This window comes from Callorhinus ursinus, unplaced genomic scaffold (genome assembly GCF_003265705.2).
Source record: "Callorhinus ursinus isolate GAN/ISIS: 27379988/994484 unplaced genomic scaffold, GSC_fseal_2.0 scaffold20, whole genome shotgun sequence".
NCBI classification, from domain to species: Eukaryota; Metazoa; Chordata; class Mammalia; order Carnivora; family Otariidae; genus Callorhinus; species Callorhinus ursinus.
The window spans coordinates 31984593-32009392 of NW_027397082.1; the positions used below are offsets into that span (position 1 = coordinate 31984593).

General features: G+C 45.8%; 1 protein-coding gene across 5 annotated transcripts in view; it reads left to right on the forward strand.

Moving 5' to 3' along the window:
* TMEM273 (transmembrane protein 273) overlaps positions 1 to 10480 on the forward strand; it is a 30735-nt gene extending 20255 nt beyond the window's left edge. For 2 of the 5 annotated variants that reach the window (XM_025880401.2, XM_073904512.1), the window contains exons 4-7: positions 1186 to 1216; positions 2351 to 2424; positions 4149 to 4209; positions 9281 to 10480. In XM_025880401.2, coding sequence (XP_025736186.1) covers positions 1186 to 1216; positions 2351 to 2424; positions 4149 to 4209; positions 9281 to 9305 — 191 coding nt within the window. In that variant the 3' untranslated portion in view covers positions 9306 to 10480. The remainder of the gene's footprint in view (positions 1 to 1185; positions 1217 to 2350; positions 2425 to 4148; positions 4210 to 9280) is intronic. The other 3 variants (XM_025880402.2, XM_025880403.2, XM_025880404.2) reach the window with 3 other exon arrangements.
* Positions 10481 to 24800: the final 14320 nt, after the last annotated feature.

The following is a 24800-nucleotide window of genomic DNA, read 5'->3' on the forward strand; positions in this document are numbered from 1 at the left end:
GGCCCCGGCAGCTTGAGGCCCTGAGAGCCCCTCCAGAACGTGGCTAGAGAAAGACTGACAGACTGGGTTGAAAAGAAACGCAGTGACCTCTCTGTGTCTCTGTCCCTCTCTCCCCCTCCCCACTTCTCTCTCTCTCTGTACTTTTCCATTTCTAAGAATCAGATTTCTTGGAGAAGGGTGGGGGGAATGGAGGTGAGCAGGCTTCGGACAGAAATGTCTACTTCCGTATCCAAAAATGTGACCAGATAAAGTGGATCCCAGGAGATGATGAGGCTGGGAGGGTGGCGGACGTGCTGCTGAGTTTTTTTTGTTTTGTTTTTCATAAACTGGGCAGGTCCTACTTGGAGCCGTGCTGTGTCCTCTTGGTCCAAACAGGGCTGGGCTGGTGTGAACCCTGGCGTGGTTCTCAGTGTCCTTGTGGCACCTGCTGGGAAGCTCAACCCACAGACCCAGCAGTCAGTTTTTGAGTTTTGATAGCAAAATACAACACTGATTCGCATCCCCTTTCTCTCAAGATGGCACTTGCAAAAATCATTCCCAATCCTTTCAGCCTGCTTAATGGAATCATCATGCAGTTTTCCAGGACATTTTCCAGAGGATGAGGAGGAAGGAGCCTCACTGTGCCTCTGGAAAATGTGATTATTATCCGCGAAGATATGCAGAAGGGGGAGTCTGGGCCAGGGGGCGGAACCACAGCCCTCCAGGGCTTCCTGGGATGCCAGCATGCTCGACTGCACAAGGGGTTTAACTGGTCATAGGTGTTTACTTGCCATTATTTTTGTATCCCTATGATTAGGAAGGGAGAAGAAACAGCCTCTTCTTCACATAGTGGGAGATGTGCTAGATCCCTTTAGACCAAGAGGGTCCAGGAGCGGACCCCTCCGCAAGCGAAGGGGGATGATGAGGAGTGATGGGGGTAGCAAGGCTCCACGGAAGGTTCAGTTAAGTGCCCAGCTAAGGGGGGCTCAGTGATGCGACCTGGATAGAGAAGCTCCAACAGAGCCAAAGGAGAAGGATGAAGAGTACTCAGCCCAAGACCACCACCCCCAGTGGCCCCAACCCAGGGAGCCCTTCAGAGCTGCCCGAGTCAGGTTGGCTCTGCCTCACTCCTGCTTGCCTGACACTGAGTGAGCCATGCCACCGATCACAGTGTCCCCCTCCTAATGCCCTGTTTTCTCTCTTTAGACACCATCACACTAAAGAAGAGAGTCCCAAGGTAAGGTCACTATTGTGGTAAGTGCGGGGTATCATTTTCCCTCCTGTTTTATTCATTGTGCTTCTTTGCCTGTCATCCTAGCTCTTCTCTCCACTCCAAAATGCTTCCTAGGAGACTAGAATGCACCCCATGCCCCCTCTTCCCTTCTTTGCTTCAGTGGGCAAAAGTCATGAGAATGGGGGGCCACAAGGTACAGTAGCCAAACGGGGCTTGAGCTTGCCTCTGCATACCCTGTTACATTCTGCCCCACCTCCCACACAGAACCCCTTAGTACATTCCCCCCAGAACTCAGAATGAGGTCCCTAGCCCTTGCCATGACCTACTTGGGAAACCCATATGGCCTGCTCCAGGTTACTTGGCTTCCCTGCTGCCATGAGCCACACTGCTCTTCTTCACAGAGACTATGTCCTCTGAGGACAGTCCTGCCTCAGGACCTTTGCACTTGCTGTTTTCTATTACATGGAATGCTCTTCTCCCAGATAGCTGTAAACTTTCCCCATTCATTTCCTTCGTATCTCTGCTTCAAGGCCACCATTTCATTTTGGATGGCCTGTTTAAAATAGAAACCCTTTCCCCTGATCATTATCTTTCCCTCACCTAGCTTTATTTTTCTTCATATTACTTTCCTTTCACTAACATTATGTGATATATTTCTTCGTCTATTTCTTTTGATGATTTTCCCCCTGAAGTGTAAGGTCCTTGAGGGTGGGGTCTTTCTCTTCCTCTTTGTAGCGCTAGCATTTAGCACCGTGCCTGGAACAGAGTGGGTACTTGTGTATGTGTTGAATGAATGAATGAATGGGCGTTCAGGCATGGGCTAGGTGCTGAGGAATAAGGGAAGACAGGCTCCCTTTCCGTCTGCAGGGGACACAGGCACATTCTGGGTGCTCGTTGCAGGGTTTTGGGGCCAGGGGGCTGCTGTGACACAGCTAAGCATGCGTTGCCTTGTGCCTGGGGGATGCAGAGGGGTCCAGCTGGGAAGCAGGACGTCTAGGGGTGCAGGCAGCACTGGGATTGCATACGGAGGGATGAGAAGAAGTTTCCCTGGGGGAAGCAAGAGAAGTACACACAGGCAGAAGGCACGCCGAGGTGTGTCAGTGTGTACACCCAGGGAACAAGTGTTCTGTGTGACAGGAGCCAATGCTTCACACGAAGATCTGCAGAGAAAAGGTTGGAGAGAGTGGTGGTTTCACTCAAGGTCTTACATGGTAAGTGAAGGAGTCTGCACCCTTTCCTGAAACTTCTGCTCAATCCCTGATGGATTCTAGGCAGGAGAGGGATGGAATAGCATTTCCGCTGTAGTAGAATGGGGGGGGCGGGGAGGGCGCTGGGGACAGGGACACCTGCTGGGAAGCCCTTTGAGGGCTTCAGATCTGCTGCAAAGCCCTGCTGGGCAAGGATCGGAGCGATACTGAGGCAGTGGGTGCTGAGCGAATGTGCAGCCACCAAGACAGAAGAATCCAGAACAGTACAGCGTTTGTGGGGGTGGAGAGGCCCCAGGGGGGCGGTGCCCTTGGGAAGTAGGTGGTGGAGCAGGCTTGGGCAATGGACTTGGGGGCTGAGATGGGGACTCCTTTTTTAAACACAGTGAACCTGATGCTTCTGGAAACCTCCATGTAGAGGGGTTGCTCAAGAAGGACTGGGTGCTGACTCAGACTCTCCCACTATAGAATCAAGGCAGCCTGACCTTCATCAGGGGTTCAAACAGGGCTTTGGACAGAGGGAGCTATGGGAGGCCATGGTCTGAGTCTGGTAGGATGAGAAGGATTAACTCCTGATGAGCAGGAAGAGGGGACCTGGAAATGAATAGATGAAACCCAGACCTAGAGCCTGCACTGCCTTTTGGGGGTCCAGCTGGTCTCTGTGGTGGGGAGTACAAGATGGGAGTCAGTTCTGCGTAGATGGGGGATGTCTGCGATGGTGAAGACTACCCACCGCACGGCCTCCGGGGCCCTCTGCTGGGTGGCGGAGGCACCCTGCGCCCGTGGCTACAGACTTTTGTGGCAGGCTGTGGCCCTCTGTCACCAATCAGTGGTCATAGTGATCTCACCACCTGGGTGTGGGCTGGGCGTGCTACCTTGGCCAAACCACCCCCACACATGGAAGCGCACTTGGAGTTAGGGTACTTTGCCTTGGAAACTCCAGTGGCTCCCAGAAGTCTCTGCAGACACTGTGTCAGGGCTATCTTAGTCATGGAATTCAAAAAAAAGGAAGAGTTCCCAAATCCTAATTTCCAATCCTGTGCATGTGTTTTGGGGGATGGGGGGAATGGAGAAGCTGTGATAGTTTGTAGCAAGTGACAGACACACACACGTGTGCGTGTGTGTGTGCGCGTGCGCATGTGGAGGTGCCGCTGTGTGCAGTACAACCGACCACTTTAAAAGCATTGTTGAAGCAACAGTCGCTGTGGATTTATGTTCCCATGTATAAGCATGTCAGAACGTGTCCCGATTTTGTGTGCGTTTGGAAGTTCTGAATTCTTTTAAAACATCAGAACCAGAGGAGGCAATTTCCATCGTCCATCCGGATGGGGTGGTTGCGTGGGTCACTCACAGACAACCATGGTGAAAGTGAAGTCCCAGAAAGGGAACACGGGCAGGGAGCAGGAGGAAAGCAGGTGGCTGGAGGGAGGGAAGGGAGAGATGCAGGGCAGGGTCATGGCGGGCGGCGGGGTGGGAGCCCTCCCACCCCCCACCCCCGGCATTTAGCGCCCCCAGCACGTGCGGGAGCTGTTCTTGGCACAGATCACACCAGAGCTCCTCCGCAAACAGGGATTGTTGAAGAGAAGGGAGGCACACTTCAAGTTTCCAAAAGTAACACTAGATGGAGTCAGGCTGAGTCAGGAAGAAGTTAGACCCGAGAAAGGAAAATCTAAGGACAGGCGAGCCATTCTCCTGAGGCAAAACTTTGCATGTGCTTTTTGTCACGCAAGGATGTTTTAATGAACATCCGATTCTCCTGTTTTGCAGGTCAAACCTCAATTTCTCCAAAAGGTGAGTTGTGAGAGTGATCACTGGTTCTGAAAGGGGGAAAGGCGGCGGCTCTCCCCAGGTGGCCCCCACGCAGGACGGGAGGGGATTGCTAGCCACGAGCCACGACTCCCTGTGCCTTGGCTGGGACACCAGGAGTCCACATCTTCTTCTTTATTTTTTTTTTTCCCCTCCAGAAAGTCTTAATTTAGTGGTACTTCAGGAAGATTTAAAATGAAGCCGTGGGACCTTTGCCTGATTAGAGCTGAGAAAATGGGATTTTAGAAAAGGATAGTTAACTTTCTTCTTTTGTCAAATTTTTCCCTAAAGGTCAACCAAACCATGAGCTCTCCAACTTAGTCCACGTGATTACAAAAAAAAAAAAAAAATTCCAAAACTTTGCGTCCTCAAGCTATCGATTTGGCTGAAGTGTCTGTTTCCCCTGTTGCTTTTGGATCTCACAGTGGACGAGGTCTGAGCGTGCGGGATTGGTCACAGGTCACGTTCCCTAGGCCCACCTGCCTGCGCCTCATGCATCGCCCACGTGCTCTCACCTTCCTTCTTTTTGAAAACTCTTCAAATCCACCAAAGAGTTGAAAGAACAGTGCAAGAAAAACATACACATCCTTCACCTAGATTCCCAAGTTAATATTTCCCTCCATTTGCTTTATTCTGTATACATCAGTTTTTTCTGATCTACTTAAAAATTAGTAGGAATATCACCCCTAAGTTAGTAGAGATATTTCACCCCTAAATATGTAACCAAGTGTCTCCTGCATAATCACCATATGATGACCACACCTAAGAAAATGACCAGTATTTCAGGAATGTCATTTTTTTCACAGCCCATATTCAAATCTCTCTGATTATTTCAAAAGTATCTTTATAGCTTCAGTCTTCCAAACCCAGATCCATGGTATTTGATTTTTGTCTCTTGTTTCGTCTCTTTTTGTGTTGGACAACTTCTCTGCTTTCTTTCCCTGCGGCATTATCAATTTTGAAGTACTTTTGTATGATGTCCCGTCTTCAGGACTGGTCTGATTGTTTCCTCCTGAGTAGATCCCGATTGAGACTTGTCAAGAACACCACGGAGGTGACACTGTGTGTCTGATACTGTACTGCGTCAGGGAGCGCATGACGCCAGGCTCTGTCACTGTGGGTGATGCTGCCTTTGATTGCTTTTTTTTTTTTAATTTTATTTATTTGTCAGAGAGAGAGAGAGAGAGTGAGGGAGACAGCAAGCACAAGCAGGGAGAGCGGCAGGCAGAGGGAGAAGCAGACTCCCCACTGAGCAAGGAGCCCGAGGCGGGGCTTGATTCCAGGACCCTGAGATCGTGACCTGAGCCGAAAGCAGATGCTTAACCAACTGAGCCACCCAGGTGTCCCTGCCTTTGATCACTTGAATAAAGAAGTGACTGCTAGATCTCTGTATCAGGGAGACAAATTTTCCTCTTTGTAATTAGTCAGTAATCTGAAGGGTGATAGTTTGAGACCACGTGAACATCCTGACTCCCCAATGATTCTTCACCCAACGATTTTACATCTGTTCATGATGCATGTTTGATTCAGTTATTGCATTGGGGGGTTACAACACACTGAGTTTCTAACGCTAGCATCCCTTCTACATTTAATAGCTGGTATTCTTCTGGATAAAAAGACCTTTTCCTTCCCCCTTTTCTCTCTTACTTGAATATCGTTACTGTGGACTTCAACATATTATATAATTCATTGCCATCACAGATCTTTGTGATACTCAAATTGTCCCCAGTTTGTCCAGTACCAGTCACTTCTTGGTAGCTTTTGAGCATTTCCTAGATGTCTGTTTTGTTTTGTTTTGTTTTCCCACACCACACAGTATCCCGGCTCACCTTTTACTATCCCTGCTCATACCCGGAATCACCCAAGTATCCTTTAGATCCCTGGTTTTTCTTTTTTCTTTTTTTATGTAGAATAGCTTTTAGAAGCCAAGATGTGGGCACAATGTGTGCTCATGGCTTCTGAGACATCATTCCTTCTAGGCCCTCTCAATGGACAGGGTCAGGAAATGTGTATTTAAATCACAAACTCAATACCATAAGGCTCTACTTAAGCTTTCCTCACTCGGTATTTCTGTTTTGCTTCCTCCAAAGTGGAAACCCTGTTCCCTATAAATATTTTTACCCTTTTGCTCTATCCTCTAGTACTACCCACATACTTCCACAATCACAACACTCTATAACTACAAACTTGCTTAGTAACTTGAAGATTTCTTTGCAGTTCTTTTTCTTCTTAGAATTTAGCCCTCTGTGTGTATCGAGTGTGATATTCAAATTGAACTAATTATTTTCTCTGTGTGGTTATGCTATCAATTTGATATGGGGTTTGTTTCCATGTGTATGCTATTTTAATGTTTCCTTTCTTATTTCTTTTACTTTAATTCTATTTTCTTGAGATTATAAAACATGTATATGGTTCAAAGATAAAAAATATGTAGACAGGCAAACTCGGAGAAGTCTCACTCCCACACCTGTCTGCTCTAATCTGTCCCCACCCACTGCATGGGGGTAACTATTTTCAAGAGTCTCTGCTTTATCTTCACATATTCCTTTAAAAAATATATTTAATTAAAATTATATATATAATTTCTGTACAATTAAAAAATGTTTACATACGTACATATATATTTTTTCTAGTTCTTGTAAGGCTTTGTTTTTTATTTGGATCTCTGATCCATTTAATATTTATTGTGGTGTGAAGGATGACATATGGATCCAATTTTGTCTTTTTCCCAAATGGCAATCTATTTCAGTATCATTATTGAAAATATTATTTTCCCCAGTTTTATTTGCAATCTTTATTGTGTTCTAAATTTCCGTGTGTACTTGGACTATTCCTAGACTTTATATTATTTTCCATGGTATTTGTGAGTATTCACGTGTTAGTACCATGGTCTTATTCATGCATGCTTCATGGTTCGCTCCGCTATCTGGCGCACCCCCACTGTGCTCTCTATTCAGGGACACATTCTTGCTATTCTCTTATAGCTCTTTTTGCACATTTGTGTTTCCATATGAACTTCAGAACCAACTCCAGAATCTACCCATGGAACAAACACCTTTGTATTTTTGTTGGGGTTGCATTACGTTCATGTATGAGGCTCAAGACGATTGACTTCTTTATGATGTTAAGTAGTCCTTCCTGGAAAGGTGAATTTTTTTTGCAAGTCTGTGTTTGTGTGTCTGAAGAGAGTTTTTAGCTTTTACCTTATGGGTTTTTCACATTTCTTCTTAAGTTTATTCTTAAATATTTTTATGTTTTTGTTGCTTTTATGAATGGAGTTTCCCGTTATGTCTCCTACTTGGTCATTGATTGCTTATGGATTATTTTTGTATGTTAACGTTATTGTGACAGCCTTACTGAATGCTTTAATTGTATGTGTGTTCTTTTGGATTTCCTTGAGTTTTCATAATATTATGTCATCTGCCAAATTGTAGATCTCCTTTCCCAGTTCTTATGCCTCTGTTTTCTCCTCTGTGATTGCACTGGCTAAAACCACCAGTATTAAATAATAGTGGAAACGGTGCCGATACAGTCTCCAAAAGTCTCTTTCTCTTTCTTTTAATCCCAAGCCTGGGTCTGCAGCCTGATTCACCTGCTAGTCCAGCCAGCAGCTAATATTCCAGCGTCTGTCCTGCCTGTCTTTTCTTGTATATTGTGCTCGTCTGTCTAGGGGCTGGTGAAACACCTGTATGTAAAGGAATGACTCCTTTGTCAGAGAACAACTTCCTCCTTGGAGGAGCTCACAGGTGCTACTTCCCCAGCTCAGGGCCATCAGGAGTGGGAGGAGGCTGCCTTCTTGGTTTTCCCATCTTCTATAGACATGAGTATTTCAAGAGCAAATGCTGCATCGGCCCAGCCACTTTGGATCCTCTTAACAACACCTGAAAGGGCCATTTGAACTCAGAATTTGTTAAAGATGATAGAAGGGGTGAAATTTCTGTTGAGCCCCTGGACCTCAAGACCATCCAACTTAAACTCTGATTTTTGGGCCTACCATATTTTAAAGGAGAAGCACAAAAATCTGACAGCCTTTAGACTCTCTTAGAATCCCTTTAGACTTCTCTGTCACCATCCTTGCTTGTTTTCAACTTGCTTATCTTCCATGTTGCCTTTGTGGCCATCAAGCTCTGTAACCCTGACCTCAATGTGTGTCCCTGGTCCTCCACACATGGGATAGGTAGCTACTGTCTCTTTTATGGCCTTTGCTTTGGCTTATCAAATTGATGCTTCACTCTGCCCCATCTTTCTATTGTTGTACTTTCTCCCATGTTAGATATCAAAACATTGAGACAGCATGCACAATTGAATGGCATAAACAAGTATGCAACATTCAATGTAAACATAAATATGCCATTCTGTTAAAATTATGACTGTTATGAGAAACTACAGTGAAGTGTTGGTGTGAATTCAGTTTCTGTGCATGGAGGTATCGGTGAGGCTTGTAGTTGAAATTGGCCACAGCAGGGTCTGTGCCCTACTTTTTCAGCCTGAGCTCTACTATATTGGGGTCTGGTTTGGTGACCTCATCTTTTCTTCTGTGATCCTAATTTTATGTAGTTATAGAGATAGAGATAGATACACTATGTGTGGACAAGTCTCACGCTCTGTAACAGCACAAGTTCAGACTTGAATGTATCAGTTTCTGGTTACATTTGCACAGGTCTGTCTACCCGGTTCCTTGTAGCATCTTACCAGATCAGTGCAATCTCTTCAAGTACATAAAGTGGCATTTTCCTGCAGATATGCCTTTTAAACTTGGGGAATGACTTCTTCCCTTTCTGCCACCAAAGTGGGTAAGGTTTTGTGGCTCGAGTTTTGGCAGGCAGAAAACAACGGCTCAGTTGAGCTCTATCTGAAAAACTCCCCCTTTTATCTAGAAGCCACTGGTCTTCACGTACTTTCTATGTTGCACAAGGAAATGTCTCACCTTGCTAAGATATGCTGATGAATTCCTTCATACCTACTTAATTGTGTGGCAGCATAAGCATATGCCATGATTAGTGAGAGCATAATCACTCTGTCAATACGTCTTCCTGATGGTTCTTTTCCTTTCCAGAGATGAACAAGTGATTGAGCTCTGAATGAGTGGACTCTTCAGGAGAGGTTGGGCAGTCTGGACAGTTTCAGTCTCAGGGATGTCATGAATTTGAGCTTCCAAAGCTGGTGATGGACCTTCATGTGGAACTCAATGCCCAGGGCAAGTAAGAGATGGAATAGAGTTTACAGTGTTTCTGTCCTGAAGGAAAATATCAGTCCTCTTCCATGAGAAGCTGACTGCATAGAGGGAGGCATGAGCACTTTATCCAGCAGTAAGAAAAGATGGAAACCAATAAACCCACACTGTCTATCCTGGTCCTCCATGATGGAGCTGTTCATGATTCTATGATAACACTGTGTCCATATCAATGGAACCTACCCATAGCAAATGGCTCATGGCCATGGGGACCAACGTCAGAGCACAACCTCCTTAGCACCACCGTTTATCAACAGGTAAGCATCATTTTCTAGAATTGATGGCCTCACCTTCTCCGTTGCCATAAGAATCCCCCTGCGAATATTCAGGGTCCTTGAGACATGAAGACCATGGAGTAGTCTCCGGTCTCACGAATGAAAGACTGACCTTCCACGGGAAGAAATGGAGGGCTGGGCCGGAGTGAGAGGAAGGGGTCTCAATGGCCATGGAATGGCCTGCAGCTCTGCAAATGATGGAGCCAACAAAGGATTAAATGAAAAAGCCAATGGTGCACTTTATAGGGACCTACACAGATGTAAGGGATTATTGTTATGCTTATAGCATTATTTTGTGGTTATTAGTACAAATGTGAATGGCTTTTGCCTGGAGGACATGATTAGCAGAGGCTTAGGAAACCCCCATCTTCTTATTATTGCCATTAACGTAAGGCTGTGTGGCACAAGCCCCGTTAACATTTCTCTCCCCCATACTATTAACCCTGTAGTTCTGGGGCTGCATTATGGAATACTCTTTGCCTTTCCAGTTCAACAGAAATCCAGGTGGTTGCGTGGGCTGGTTCTCCTCGGATTGGGTTACTCTCCTTGTGTGTGATGAAAGAGAGCAATATTTCAAAACAAAGTGCTGTGTTATAATAATTTGCCTGGATTCCCAGGGCGTCTTTTATCTGACTTGATAATAACGTAGTTCATTAGCAGGCTTTGTTAGCTGATAACCTAAAGCAGTAACATGATACTCATAAGGAATTTTCTGTGTGTAAGATAGAATAAACCATCTTGTAAGGTATCTGTTAATTGATTTGCTTCTTTTAACAGCATTTTAATTAAGACGTCTGATTTGTGAATGGCAGAGACACTTACAACCTGAAGGTGAATGCTTCAGGATTCTCAGTAATCATTTTGCTGTAGACACAGTAAAACCGTGGGGTCCTCTCCTCCATCCCACACCATGATGTATTTTCCTAGCATCATTCCTGGGCTCTGGTTCTGTGTTAGCCCCACACAAGGTTTCCTGGGTGAAGAACAGAGAATTATGCTGAAGACCAAAATGCTCTCCTTGGGTTATAAAGGCTGACATGCCCTGGGAGACAGCATGGGACTCTTTGTGGTGGGTCCCCTTGGCTTCCACCCCAAATTCAAGCTCAGTGTCTTCCTTCTGTGGCAGTTCTCCTGGAAGCTCTCTGACTCCTTTTTTGACAGCCCTTCTCCCTGGTAGCAGTTCCTGGGGATGGAGGTTCCAATGGGCAAGAGCTCTGGGAAGTGTTTGGAAGCAGCCCCGAGAAGTCATTGTGTGTGAAAGTGCAAAGTCAGGAGTGATGGCCATTCTGACTACCTCACCCAGTGGTTTGGGAGTATGGTAGCAGAGGCCAAGGGTTAGGGGAAACCCTCCCTTCTCAGCCCATAGGCCCTGGGGCCCCCGGAACGCATGCAGGTCCCACACAGCCCACCTTGGCAGGCAGAACACCCTGCCCCAAGGCGGGGGGGCAATGACACTCAGACACTTGGAGGGAGAGCCATCCCTACAAGGGCGGAACAGGCTGCTGACAGTAGCCAGCCAGCATCTATGGGCATAACAGTGGTTTGCTGCCTCCAGGACTCAGTGCCCAGAGGAGGAGAAGGTAAGACATGAGAGGGTTATCTGACGAGATCAACAAATAAAAAATGTGCATCAATCTCTATGTCTATAAATTAAAAATATACTTACATGGAATCTATAAATTAAAATCAATACATAAAAAGCAAATGCATATGCGTATATATATATTCTTTTACGTGTGTTTTTAAGGTATGCATATCATAGAATTTTAAGATATATGGGGGTTTGAATAAGTTAATAAATGATACTCTTTTTCATCATGAAGTTTGGAAATAGCTGAGAGTAGACAAACAAGCAGATGGAGATTAAAATATGAGAGTTATTGTGATTTTCAAATGAGTCATGACATGCCAATATCACTCTGGGGTCCCAAGAGTGCTGCTTGGTGTCCTTGCCGCTCCAAGTAAGAGGGGAGTGTGGCTTGGGCTGGGCTGCTGGCAACAAGGATGCAGAGGGTGGATGTGTTGGGATGGGGATTAGAGGTGAAGACGTCGAGAGTTACTGCTGGGTAGATTAGATCAAGAGGGAGGACGCGACTCAACATCACTCATAGGATTTGGTGCCACTGATTAGGATGTGGAGGACCTGGGGCCTGCTAGCCTTGGGAAGGCTCTGCTGCTGGTCTTGGGTCTCTTGTATCAACCATTAGGGCACCGAAGTGTGGGCTACGTTTGGGGAGAGTAAACCCCACATTCCTGCAAGTGCTCAAGCTTGGGGACTGGGGTTAAAAACACACGTGTTGGAGATTGCTTCAGAATGTGCTCTGGGATCCATGAGAGAAAGCTGGGGAGGGTCAGCCTGGAGGAGTTGCAAGGCTCCTGTTGGTGAGATAGAGTGTGTATGGGGTTGCTTAGTCAGAGGGAGGCGGAGAAAGAGCAGAGCCCAAAGATGCAAGCAGAAGGGGTGGTGCCTGTGACATGAAGTCTAAAAGGGGCCAGATCTGGGCTGTTGTCAGGGTCCAGCCTGCTGACTGGTTCTTTTCCCTCCAAGTCATTTGTCATCATCTCAGACTTGTCAGATAAATTAATCATCCTTCAAGGGATATGATTCTTCACATGTACGTTATCATCGGATGACAAATGAGTGGCACATCTCTACACAAAGTGTGGGGAAGTTGCTCAGTCCTCATATATCCCAGCCTCACTTACCAGCATATTTTGGGTCTGAGGGTTCATGGTTCTGGAGTTTCCACTGACTTACGATTTTCTCATCATTTGTGATCGTCTCTCTGTGCAGTTTAGGGACATAATAGAGTATGTAGGCTCTGTAACCAAATTCTGCTTTGTGAGCTGGACAAATTGTTTAACTTTGTTATGCCTCAGTTTCCCCATTTGTAAAAATGGGCTAATAGTTGTACTTACCTAATAGGATCTTTGTTAGCATTAAATGAGGTAACACATGTAGTAAAGCTCTTAGACCGCGGACATGTAGTCGACATTCAGCAAACACGCTCGGTCACCTTTTACTCTATTCTAAAATTCAGAGGTGAAATTAAGGAAGTCTTCATTTTTAGACATTCATTTCTTTATAGATATTTTTGAATAAAATTTTATTTTAGAACAGTTTTAGGTTTTCCTTAAAGTTGTGAGGGTACTTCAGAGAGTTCCCCTATGCCCCACTCCCAGCTTCTTTATTATTAATATCTTATATTAGTATGGTTTATGTGTCACAACTGATGAGCCAATTTGATTCCATTATTACCTAAAGTCCATATTTTATTTGTAGCTTCTTAGTTTTTACCCAGTATCCCTTTTCGCTACTAGGACCCCATCCAGGATGCCACATGACGTTTAGCTACGATGCCTTCTTAAGCTCATCCTGGTTGTGATGGTCTCTCAGACTTTCCTGGACAGTTCTGAGGCACACTGGTCAGGCATTTTGTAAACTGTTCCTCAACTGAGAGTTTGATGTTTTTCTCATGACGATAAATTTCTTTTAGGCCAATTTTAATATAAAATTGATTATAATCATACAATAAACCAAGTGTTCACTGATGTTTACCATTGTTCACATAAATAAAGTTAAGCACATCGCTGACAAATCTCCCCTAAGTCTAATCTGGTAGGCTCAGTAAAAAGGAAAACTTTTCTTTATCAATAAAGCAAAGCAGGTGTTTCTAGTCAGTGTGGGGCTGCTCACGTTGGCATCACACAACTGCTGTGCCCGTTAGATCAGCCGCAGAGACCACGAGAGTACTCGGGTCCCTGTTTGGGGCAAGTGTAGATTTGACTCCACAGTCCTCTCTTACCCAAGAAAAGATAAGCCCACCTTTGCTCCTTCTGTGGACAGGCAGGAGCTCTTGGTAGTATGGCCTGAGCTCTCCAGGGAAGTGGTTCAGAGCTGCCCATTACGTTTTCCTAGAAAAAACAAAGACCCACAAAGAAGCCTTACAATATGGTTCTGATTTTTTTGTCCTTTCCTGAGTTTAAATAAGAAGGTGATTCTTACGTACTGGTAACAAATTGTGAGTCAAACACAACTGCTGACCAAAAAGGAATTAAAGCTGTGTCCAAGAATTACCCGCAATGTGTTCTGATGGGGCATTTCCAGCAGGCAGCAAGGGCTCTGCTCTCTGTCCCCAGTAGACTCACTCCAAGGGGAGACATTGTGTGGCCTCAGCCACGTCACCCAGAAGGTGCTAACTACTGCTACTGTAGATGACCCTCCGCTCCCTCCATCAGCCTGTGGAGGGTGTCAGGTTGGGTTGATGACTCTCCTACAACCCCATGAGGTCTTGATCTGGGATCAAATTACCAAGGATTGAAATTACGCATTTTATATTTACTGACCCCAATGAAACAGTTAACCATTTTTTTAAATGCTGGTCCAAAAATATTTCTTAGCTTGGAAATCTTAAAATACTTTGAAAAATAACTCTTGAGGGATTCTGAAGCTGGATATGACAGAGTAGCATATCATTCTAACCCTCCTGCCAGTAACAATGATAAATTTAGTACAAAATACAGTAAGCCAACCATTTGAAGTACGGATGAGCCACTCAAAGCAGGCATAAGCCAGAGGGAAATTGACTCTTAAAGAAGAGAAGTCAGTGAGCTCACATTTATTTGGCTCTACCCCTGAGGACACATCTAGTTTACATTGCACACAGGGCAATCAATAGAGTGTAAGTAGAAAGTGGCTCTCTTACTGGGCATAGAAGACAGAGAGTGGGGCTCACAGAAGTCATAGGGGCTAGGAGTTTTGGGGAGCAATTCTAGAAAGAAAGCAGTAAGCGGGGTAGACCAAAAATCTGCTTTAGAATTCCCCTAAATCCTTGACTAACTTCTGAACTGGGCATGCACACAGTGAAATTCGAAGGGGCTCAATGGGAAACAACCGTGAGAAGGCTAAAAGGAGCTGAGCAGAGATTTCAGCAGTTGCCCTGCCGTTGAGAGACAGTTTGAAGTTCAAATCCTGCCCAATAAGAGGGGCGTGATGTGATGGTTCCTTTCATGTGTCAGCTTGGCTGGGCCACAGTGTCTGGGTATATGGGAAAACATTATTCTGGATGTTTCTGTGAGGGTGTTTTTGGATGAGATTAACATTTAAATGGATGGACTTGGAAAAAAGCAGATTGCTCTCTGTGATGTGGGTGGGCCTCACCCAATCAGTTGAAAGTCTAAATGGAGCAAAAGAGTGTTCTCCTCTCAGCAAGAGGGTACTTTGCCAGCAGACAGCTTTCAGATCTGAACTGCAACATTGGCTCTTCCCTGGTGTCTAGCCTGCTAGCCCACCCTGAAAATTAGGACTCACCAGCCTCCATAATTGCATGAGACAATTACAAAAAAATAAAACTCATTATATACATATTTTTTTGGCACAGATGTGAGAGTTTTTCTAGGGCAGATAGAAATTCTACTCCTAAAACCATAGTGTGCCTATGGCATGTCCAGCATGAAAATGGTCTGAGTAATACAGTATTGTGTATAATGGTTTTATCCCTGGGTGATTGACCCTGATGTTGGAATGGAAGCATCTTCTTCTCTGGCCATTTTGTCCAAGTTTTGGCTCCAATGCCAGGCTGCCCTTGGAGAGAGTGAGAGAGAGAAGAATGGCTTCTGCCAGCCTGAGGGGGTGGCCTCGGGTGATCTTGGCCAAGAGAGTCCCTAGGTAGAGAAAGGGACAGAGTAAACAGTGAGGTTGCTGTAGCAGGATGGACAAAAACATGGTAGAAACAAGTTCAGGTGGCCAGGACTGGTCCGGGCCAGGGTGAGGTAGAGGGTAGGGATGGTGTGAGGGCAGCTGCAGACAGAGGCAAGAATCAGGCTGAGGGGGACCTGTGGGTATCGGGAGAGGTGGAGTAAGTAGGAGGTCAAGGCGATGCTCACTCTCTTCTCTGGCTTGCGAGTAGCTAGCTTAGAGGTGGCTATTCCTCCCATTAGTTGGAGGAGCTGATATGGGACAGGTCTTAAATCAGTATGGGCAGCTCCAGGAGTGAAGGCAGGCACAGGATCCAGACACTCTCAGTTCTTCATGTGGCCATGGATCTGGCCTGACCCTGCAAGAGTGATCAAAGTCGTAGAGGACCGCATGGAAGGTTTTGTGCACCTGAATTGTGGGGGGCGTCTCCTCTTGCAGTAAGTCCAGGTGGAGGGGGCTGACTCCACTTCCCCAGAGAGGGGGTGGGCAGAAGAGCAGGACAGCAGGGAGGGGATTTGCTCTAGAAGAGAGAGAAGATGTTCCATGGGTGAGACTTTTTGGAGAGGAAACAATGTCTGAAAACAAAGTTTCAGAAGTTTTGCCATGAAAAGCCTCTGATGTCCCTATAAGGAAAGATAATGGGGTGAAAGAGCAATGGGATTAAGAGCACACTTAGAGCACTGAGAAATGTATAGAAGTGTCGAATCATTATATTGTACACCGGAAGCTAATATAACACCGTGTGTCAATTATACTTGAATTAAAAAAAGAAGAAGAAAAAAAAAGAGAAGAGGGATGCTAGCCAGGATGGGCACGACTTGGCTTCAGGTGGGCTCAAACCACCCCCTTTCAGTGGCTTCCTACATGAGGATAGTAATGGCTCTTCTGGGTGAGGGAAGGGACAGTGACGAAGGGGAGGAGGGACAGACAGAGGTGGCTCAAACCTGGAGCCTGCAGGCCGGGCTGGTTGTGCTCTCAGATCCCACCTGGGGCTGGAAGGGGACCCCTCCACTGTCTCCCCGGTTCTGAGTGGGGAACCTGAGTCTCTGCTCTAAGAACCATCAGGGTAAACAGCCAAAGGTCGTACTTTAGGCCAAGAGAGAAAACGTCAGTGTGGTGTAGCTTCTAAGCCTCAGCTGTTGTTTGTGAGATCGGTGAGGTACTTTGTCTCCCAAGGGGAAATGTCTCTTTAAATTAATGATAATGTATAATATGTACTTAGCGTTTGCCTGGCACAATTTTAACTAAGAGTTGTAAAGCTGCCTTAGCCTTTACAGGGTGGAAATGATGCCAAGCCCAAGGCTCACACCAGCTTTGTTAGGGGCTCAGGTGCTCAGGAGTGGTGGACGGCAGTCGCTGGGGGCTGGGGCCGGTGTCCAGAGGGGGAGGGCCAAGGGGAGGGCCCTGCGAGGACGCGGGGGTCACTGATGACAGCCCGGCTTGCCGTGAGAGGGAAAGCCTGAGCTCTGCGGACACGTGTGGGCCCTGGTTCACATGTCTGCTCGGCAGCTCAGCAGCTATTTGACCTTGGGCAAGTCAGACCGGAAAACGGGAGCGGGCGGTGGTGGTGTCTCCTCCAGGACCATTGTAAAGATTAAATGACAAAATGAAATGCCCTGCTCTGTGCCTGGCACACAGATAGCAAGAGATGGTGGACTCTTTTCTGTTCTCCGACCTTGGGGCCGGAGAAGACAGAAATCTGGGTGGACCTTCTCTTCCTCCGGGCAACTGGAACTGGCTGATTTAGGTCTCTAAGTGCCTGAAGCTCATCACACCCAACTTTCGCTGACTGTGTCTGTGTTCCAGGCCCTACTGGGCAGCCCCCCCCCCCCCGGCCCCGTCCCCCCAGCTAGAGGTGCCCCGACCCTGCCCCCAGGCTGGCCCCGGGGAGCCTCCCACCCTGCAGGCTCTCTTTCCTGTGGCCAGGCCTGCCGGCCCAGCTGGCTTTGATCAGGCTCTCACTGAGCCACATTTCTGTCTTCATTTGTCCCTGTTTATATTTCCTTGCAAACAAATGTCATGTCTTTCCCACGGGGCTTCTCTCTAGCCAGTTTATTTTAACCCTCTGCAGACAGGGCCAGGGTTTTGCTTTTCATCCCCAGTCCTATTTACAGCACCCACTGAGCCAAACGCTGCCTCGGACCCAGAGGCTGGTGCTGTCCCCAGGCCCCTGGACGGGCCCACTTGGCCTTGGTGTGGAGAATCCTAGGGATGGATGAGTAGGAGGCGTGAAGCTTTGCAAAAATCTTGCTTGTGGGCCTCTATTTTATTTTATTTTATTTTATTTTATTTTATTTTATTTTATTTTTATTTCATGAGTATTTAAATAAATCTAGAAGTAAGTGATTGCTTGTTTTCTTACATGTTTATTGCACAAAAATTAGAAAATAATCAAAAGGATAAGGGAACCCTCTTTCCAAAGATAAACGTTGCTCACATTTTGGCATGTGTCATTCCAGACTTTACGTGTGTGTGAGCATGTAGATATATATAGACTATGTTTTACATAACGAGTATTATATGGTATATGTTTTTACTTACTACATCGTGAACATATTATGTTGCTTTCTTCATGAATGGCATTGTATTTCTTCATCTGGTTGTCCCATAATTTATTTAACTCAGGGGTTCTCGAACTGTGTTAGGCATCCACATCAATCACAGGGAGGTCTTATTCAAACACAGATTGCTGGCCCACACTGGAGCCGAGCCCAAGAATTTGTAGTTCTAACAAACTCCCAGATGGAAGCTGATACAACCCAATCAGTTTAGCCCAAACTCCTTGCTTGGGACACAGGTCCCTTTGGAGTTTTTGAGTGTAAATGACACTGTGGTAAAAAATGGGCTAGCAACATCTTGGGCATACCTTTCCTTAAGGATAAATCTCTAAGAGTGGAGTTGCCAAGACAGATGGTATCATAGGCTTCAAGTTGTTGCTACATATTGCCAGAAAATTGGTTTCGTTTATTTTTCCACCAGTCTACCAGTTCTGGACTTTGTATTTATTTCTCTTCCTCCTTTTCTAAATAAAATGTTCCTAGCACGTGTAGCTAATCTAGCCGAGAAAGCTAGGTTCCTGTCCCGCAGGCTGTGTGAACCCAGAAAACCTTCCTTACGCATCTGAGGCTTGGCTTTTTCATCTATTAGAAGGGAAAGAATACTCTTTTGCCCCTTCCTGGGTTGCTGTGAGGATCATAAAATGATGCATGGGACTGCCCTTTCTAAATTGTGACCCACGTACCTAGCAGGGCTAGGGTAGTTCTGAGCTCTTCCCTGAAGGATGAAGATACAACCTATATAATTGAGTCTATTTCTGGTTTTAATTTGTTTGTTTTTAGATTCCACATAAAATGAAATAATATGGTATTTATCTTTTTCTGTCTGACTTTTTTCACTTAGCATAATACCTTCTAGGTCTATCCATGTTGTCCATCTTGAATGGCAAGATCTCTTTTTTTATGGCGGCATAGTATTCCACTGTATATATTCCGCATCTTCTTTACCCATCAATGGACACTTAGGTTGCTTTCATATCTTGGTTATTGTAAATAGTGCTGTAATAAACCAGAGAACAAACTGGTGGTTTCCAGAGAGGAGGGAGTCAGGGGATTGGTGAAATAGTTGAAGGGATTTAGAGGTACAAACTTCCAGTTACAAAATAAATAAGTTATGTGGATGAAAAATACAGCATAGGGACTATAGTCAGTAATACTGTAGTAACTTTGTATGATGACAGTAACTACACCGGTTGTGGTGAGCATTGTATAATGTATATAACTGTTGAATCATTATGTTACACACCTGAAAATATTTTATGTCAACTATATTTCAATAAACAATTAATTAAAAAAATATAGCTTGTAGTGTGGAACGTTCTGGAAAGTTAGAGTGATCGGGGGAAAGTTGCCTAATGGGCTTGTCTTCACAGCCAAAACTGTGGGTTCTCCCAGTTGCCAACAGGAGCCCCCAGTGGTAGGACGGTAAATGATCAACAACCCCCTCGATGACTGCGGTGGGGGTGGGGTGGGAGGCGAGGCCCTGATTCTAGCCTTTGCCAATTACCACCAAGTAACTACTTCCTCCAAGCTGCCACTGTGTTGTAAAATTTAGTAAAATAATTAGGAATTGATGAATTTTAAGTATTTATTACTTTGGTGTTTAATGTAATTTATTTAACTGTCAGTTTACATGAATTTAATTTTGATAAGGACTGTATTTAACAACTAGCTTGCAAAAAGTTCTTGAAAGATTTACAATTGGCTCTTGCTAGCCAGAACTGGGTGGCCTTTGCACATCATTGGATGCCCATCTTGTCCATGAACTCGTTAAAAATACAAGTCACTTTTTCAAGTTCATGCAGGAATAATGCATAGTTATGCCGACTTCGTCTTGTACATTCAACTGAGGGTGACACACTAGCAATCTGAATTATTTTGGTTTTGACATTTATATATAGAAGAGTCCAGCATTAGTTAGGTGTTGCAAGGACTGAGATTTGGGGTCCCACTAAGACATCTCTCCGGCTCTCATGCAGTGCAGTCAAGCTCCTCCCCTCATCCCCGCATGTGTCTCGTGCAGAGAGAAAGTGGCAATTTGGGGGAAGCATGCTTTGTTTCCAGAACCTCATCAGTGAGGTCTTGAGAGATCAATTTTCAATTGCTGCTCTTCTTGCCTTTTAATTATCTTAGTTGGGCTTTATTGTGATCAATTTAATTTGTTGTGCGTTGGGTGTTGAGTCCTACAGTGCGCCTCTCCTTATCACATTACTAACGTTTGCGACCTGGAATTTTCTAATGAGCCCACTTGCATTTGTGTATACTTCGTGGCTCAAATATGAGTCCTCATACCTCTTTCACTAAGGCAGGTAAACTATATAACAAATTTTTTTTGGCGTCTACAGTGATATTACAACATCTGTAATGTACCACTGCCTGTGAATCTATGCTCTGTAAATAGCCTATCACGCATTGTAGCCAGTGAAGTCATAAAACATTCGGTGGGTTATCTTCAAGTTTTGGGGAATCATTTTAAAACTATAAATCAAAATTTAAATAATATGCAGATGCTTGTAGTCTTCTCCTATAAGTAATAAATAATTCATATGTGTTCGCCTCTGATCTTTACCAGAGTTGTTGAATTTCTGGCAGCCGGTGGAGGGGGGAGCTTGGGATGGCTTCTGAGGAGAGTTGTCTTTTCCTTGTGAAGTGAACCAAATGAAGCTGACGTCTTTCTCACTAACACTGGAAAGGCTTCTCTCCCCCCACCCAGGAGTGAGTGCCCACCGTGCCCATGACGCTGGCTGGTTCTGGTGATGGGGGGTCAGACGTGAGGTGCATGTCTCCAGCCACCATCTGTCCATTCCTCTTGCACTGTGAGGGTGCTGGAGCCCAGTTCTGTCCCCCTGAAGCCAATTCCCCTGATCGTGAGCTCCTCCCATTTCATCAGCCTGAGAATGATGATCACATGGAGCAAAGGGGGCCCTAAGAACCAGACCTTTCTACATGAGCAAAGCCAGATGGGATCCCGGGAATGCAAAGTGTGGCTCAATATTTTGAAAGTCCAGAAAGGTAACACATCACATTAATAGAATGAAGGGAAAACGCCCCACAGAATCACGTCAATTGATGCAGAAAAAGCATTAGACAAAAGTCAACATCCTTTCATGATAAAAGCACTCAATAAACTAGGATTCAAAGGGAACTTCTTCAACATGAAAAAGACCATTTATAAAAGCCCACAGCTAACCACATGCTCAATGGCAAAAGGCTGACAGCCTTTCCTGAAGATAAGGAACAAGACAAGGATGCTGGCTTTCAGCACTTTGATTCAGTGTAGATGGAAATTCTTACCAGGGCGATTTGGAAAGAGAAAGCAATAAAAGGCATCTAGACTGAAAGGCAAGAAGCAAAAGTCTATTTGCAGATGACATGATCTTATGTGTAGAGAATCCTAAAGAGTTCACAAAAAACTTAAAATTAATAAAAATCAGCAAAGTTGAATTTAAAAAGTTATATTTCTGTACAATAGTAAGGAACAATCTCAAAAAGATATTAAGGAAACAGTTGCATTTACATAGCATCAAAAAGAATAAAATATTTAGGAATAAATCTAACCAAGGAAGAGCAAGAAAAGTGAAACTAAAAGCCCCTGACCCCGACGTGGAGGGGGGCTGGAGCCAGTCTCACTGCCCTGAAGGGGTCCAGCTTGTAGTTGGACTGGTGTGGTTGAACACACTGCCTCATATTCGGGTCCCTAAGTCTTAGCTTCAGATTCCTTTCTGGGGAAATTTCTCATAGGACTTTCACGTAGCCTAACTTGGCCTTCCCAGAAATCATTCTTGGAGGGCTTGGGATCAAATACAGGGCTTTGGGTGGTGTCCTGGGGAAGGGACAGTGGCTGGACTTTCCTGGGATACCTTCCCCATTCATTAGGCAACTGTATCATCTCATCGAAGAGACACTTTCTCTGAAGGACTGGAGGGGAAGAAGCCAGTCTGAAGATGAGGGTCTGCAACAGCCCTTCTAATTGTGGGGATGGAAATAAAGCATCCCATTTATCTGTGAGCACATATGCTGCTTGCCAGTGGGGATTGCAAATGCCTTGGATGTGAGCTGAAGGCTGCATGGGAGTAAGCCCAGCACACTTAGAAATCATGGTGACTTGTTGTTGGCCTTTGGGGTCCTGGGATCTCACCTTCCAAGTTGGAGCCATGCTTCCAGAAGGTTCATTCAGTAGGAGTTAACAACTGGTGGCCTGAAAGCTCTGTCCAGGGTGGCCTATGGCCAACAGATTTTGGACAAAGAGAGAGGGAAGACCCAGCCCTTTCCCCAGAGCTCCCAGCATGGCTGTCTAAGAACATGCATGGGGAGTGGCCAGCTGCCAGGATCCTGGAGTTCCTGGGTCATCATGTACATGGCCTCCAGCAGGGCTGTCCTTCCTACTAGCTGAAATCACCCTTCCAAGGAAGCATATGTTGGAAGAAGACACTTCTGCATCGAGAAATCTCATTGAACATTCGAGATCCCACAGAGTCAGAGCTAGGCGGGAGGGAGGCAGGGCTCCAGTCCTGGAGCACATCCACGGACATGCCCAGGGGCCCAGCCCGGAGTGTGTCCCCCTCCCTGCTCTCTGATGACAGAGAAAGCCTAGGCTATTTGTGTGGGCGCCCTGAGGTTAACGTCAAAACCCTGAGACAGCTCTAAACAAACCATGGAGAAGGAGCAGTCTGTCATTAAGGTTGAAGGGGAAAAAAACAAAAAAATCAAAACTCCCTTCCCCACTTGCTTGGGGAGCCCGAGGAAGAGTTCTTCATATTACATTTCTCTGTGGCTGAATTTTTCCTTACGTGGTCCACTGACTCACTTCTCTTTAAATAGTTACAAGAAGCAACAGAAAATGAATTCAAAAGAGAGTACGTCCTTACTCGAATCCTCAAAGGGTCAGATACCTTCTGGCACTTTCTCTGCAGCGTTGGCACAGGGCAGAGGTCATCAATAAATCCTGGCGATTGACCTTCCCCGGGAGAAACTCCCCACTCGGGAGCCCACCCTGTACCTGGCCGGCAGCGAATCAGGCGGCTCCCTGCTTTTCTCCCTCCCTCGGGTGTTAAGTCTGATCAGAGGAGTTCTTTTCGGGGCAGTGGCAAGGTGATGGGTGCTGCCTCGAGGGGCCCTATTTTCTAGCGTGAAGAGAAGAGCGTTGCCTACTGAAAACATTTTCTGTAGCAGCGGGGCCACAGAAAAGTCATGACTGATGCCCCTCCCCCCGGCAAGGTCAGGCTCCCTGGCCAGGCGGACAGGCAGTTTCTGGACACTCACAGGCTCTGGGGTGAATGACCTGACTGTCCCTGTCATGCCCATTGTGGCACGAGCCAACCTCTGGAGTTGGAAGGGAAGGGAGAGGAGAAGCAGCGTCTCTGCTTCCTGCCGTGCCTGTGGCTGGTTGGCTTCCTGTCAGCCCCTTCCTGGGGGCTGAGAAAAACAGAGGCTGGGAAGAGTAGGTCTTGGAAGAAAAGTTAAGACTGGAAAACACTCCGGGCCTTCTTGATGAGGTTTAAGGCTGACATGCAATGTGTGAAATGAGTTGGCCAGGACTCAGAGCTCCAAGAAAATGCTGTGTTGGTCCTTTTGGGGTTTTGTGCACCAACCCTGCTGGCTCTGGCTGTGGAGCACGGAAGTTCTTGGCAGGGCTGGAGAACCAGCTGGAAAACTTCAGGGCCTGGGACACAGTGGGCTGGGCGGGCCTGGGCTTTAACCATTCTTCCCTTCTTTTCCCTGGGGGAGGGCAGGAATCCTGTATGGGTGGCCTTACTGAGCTAAATATCTGCATGGAGCAAGGGGAGGGGCTGGGAAAGAAGGCCTTCCCGTGGACAGAAGCAACCCAGAGGCCATGCAAGGGTGAAGGCTATTTGCACACCTTTTAGCGGGGCTTTGCTTTTAGCCACCTGCTGGGAAGTGGCCGGACATGGCAAAGCTGCCCAGCCTCCACCTCATCCCTCCTGCTCGGCGCGTGCCTCACCTAACCCTTCTGAGCTGCAACCTCCCTCTAGAAAGTAGGGTTAATAATGCCTATCTGGCAGGATCATTGAGAAGATTAAAAAGAACATACGTAGATTCTGGGGGAATAAAGGAACTGACTGATGTGACTCTGGAAAATAGTGTTTTGAGTAGAAAGACTAAGGCTAAAGAGAAAAGCAACTATACAAACACTGTAATGTAGTTAGTAAAGTAGTTTCCCAGAGGGGTACAGGTTAACTACTCTGAAACTGTTGTATGTGAATCCTGGGAGTAAACAAAGACGAGAATGGATGATGGGTGGCAGGAGACAGACTCCCAAGTTGTCTCTGGAGAACCATAGTGCTCCACCAGGACGGTACACTACCCTATAGATGCTGGTCAATGAGCTGTTGGAACTAGAACATATTTAAACATTACAGGTAAAAATCAAAGTCTGATGAATTATGATGGCCCCATAACAGATTGCCCCCAAACCTCATAGAAGATGGATCTTTTACGATGCTCACCATTTTTTTTTAATTTTTTATTGTTATGTTAATCACCATACATTACATCATTAGTTTTTGATGTAGTGTTCCATGATTCATTGTTTGTGCATAACACCCAGTGCTCCACGCAGAACGTGCCCTCTTTAATACCCATCACCAGGCTAACCCATCCCCCCACCCCCCTCCCCTCTAGAACCCTCAGTTTGTTTTTCAGAGTCCATCATCTCTCATGGTTCGACTCCCCCTCCGATTTCCACCCCCATTCTTCCCCTCTGCTATCTTCTTCTTTTTTTTTCTTAACATATATTGCATTATTTGTTTCAGAGGTACAGATCTGTGATTCAACAGTCTTGCACAATTCACAGC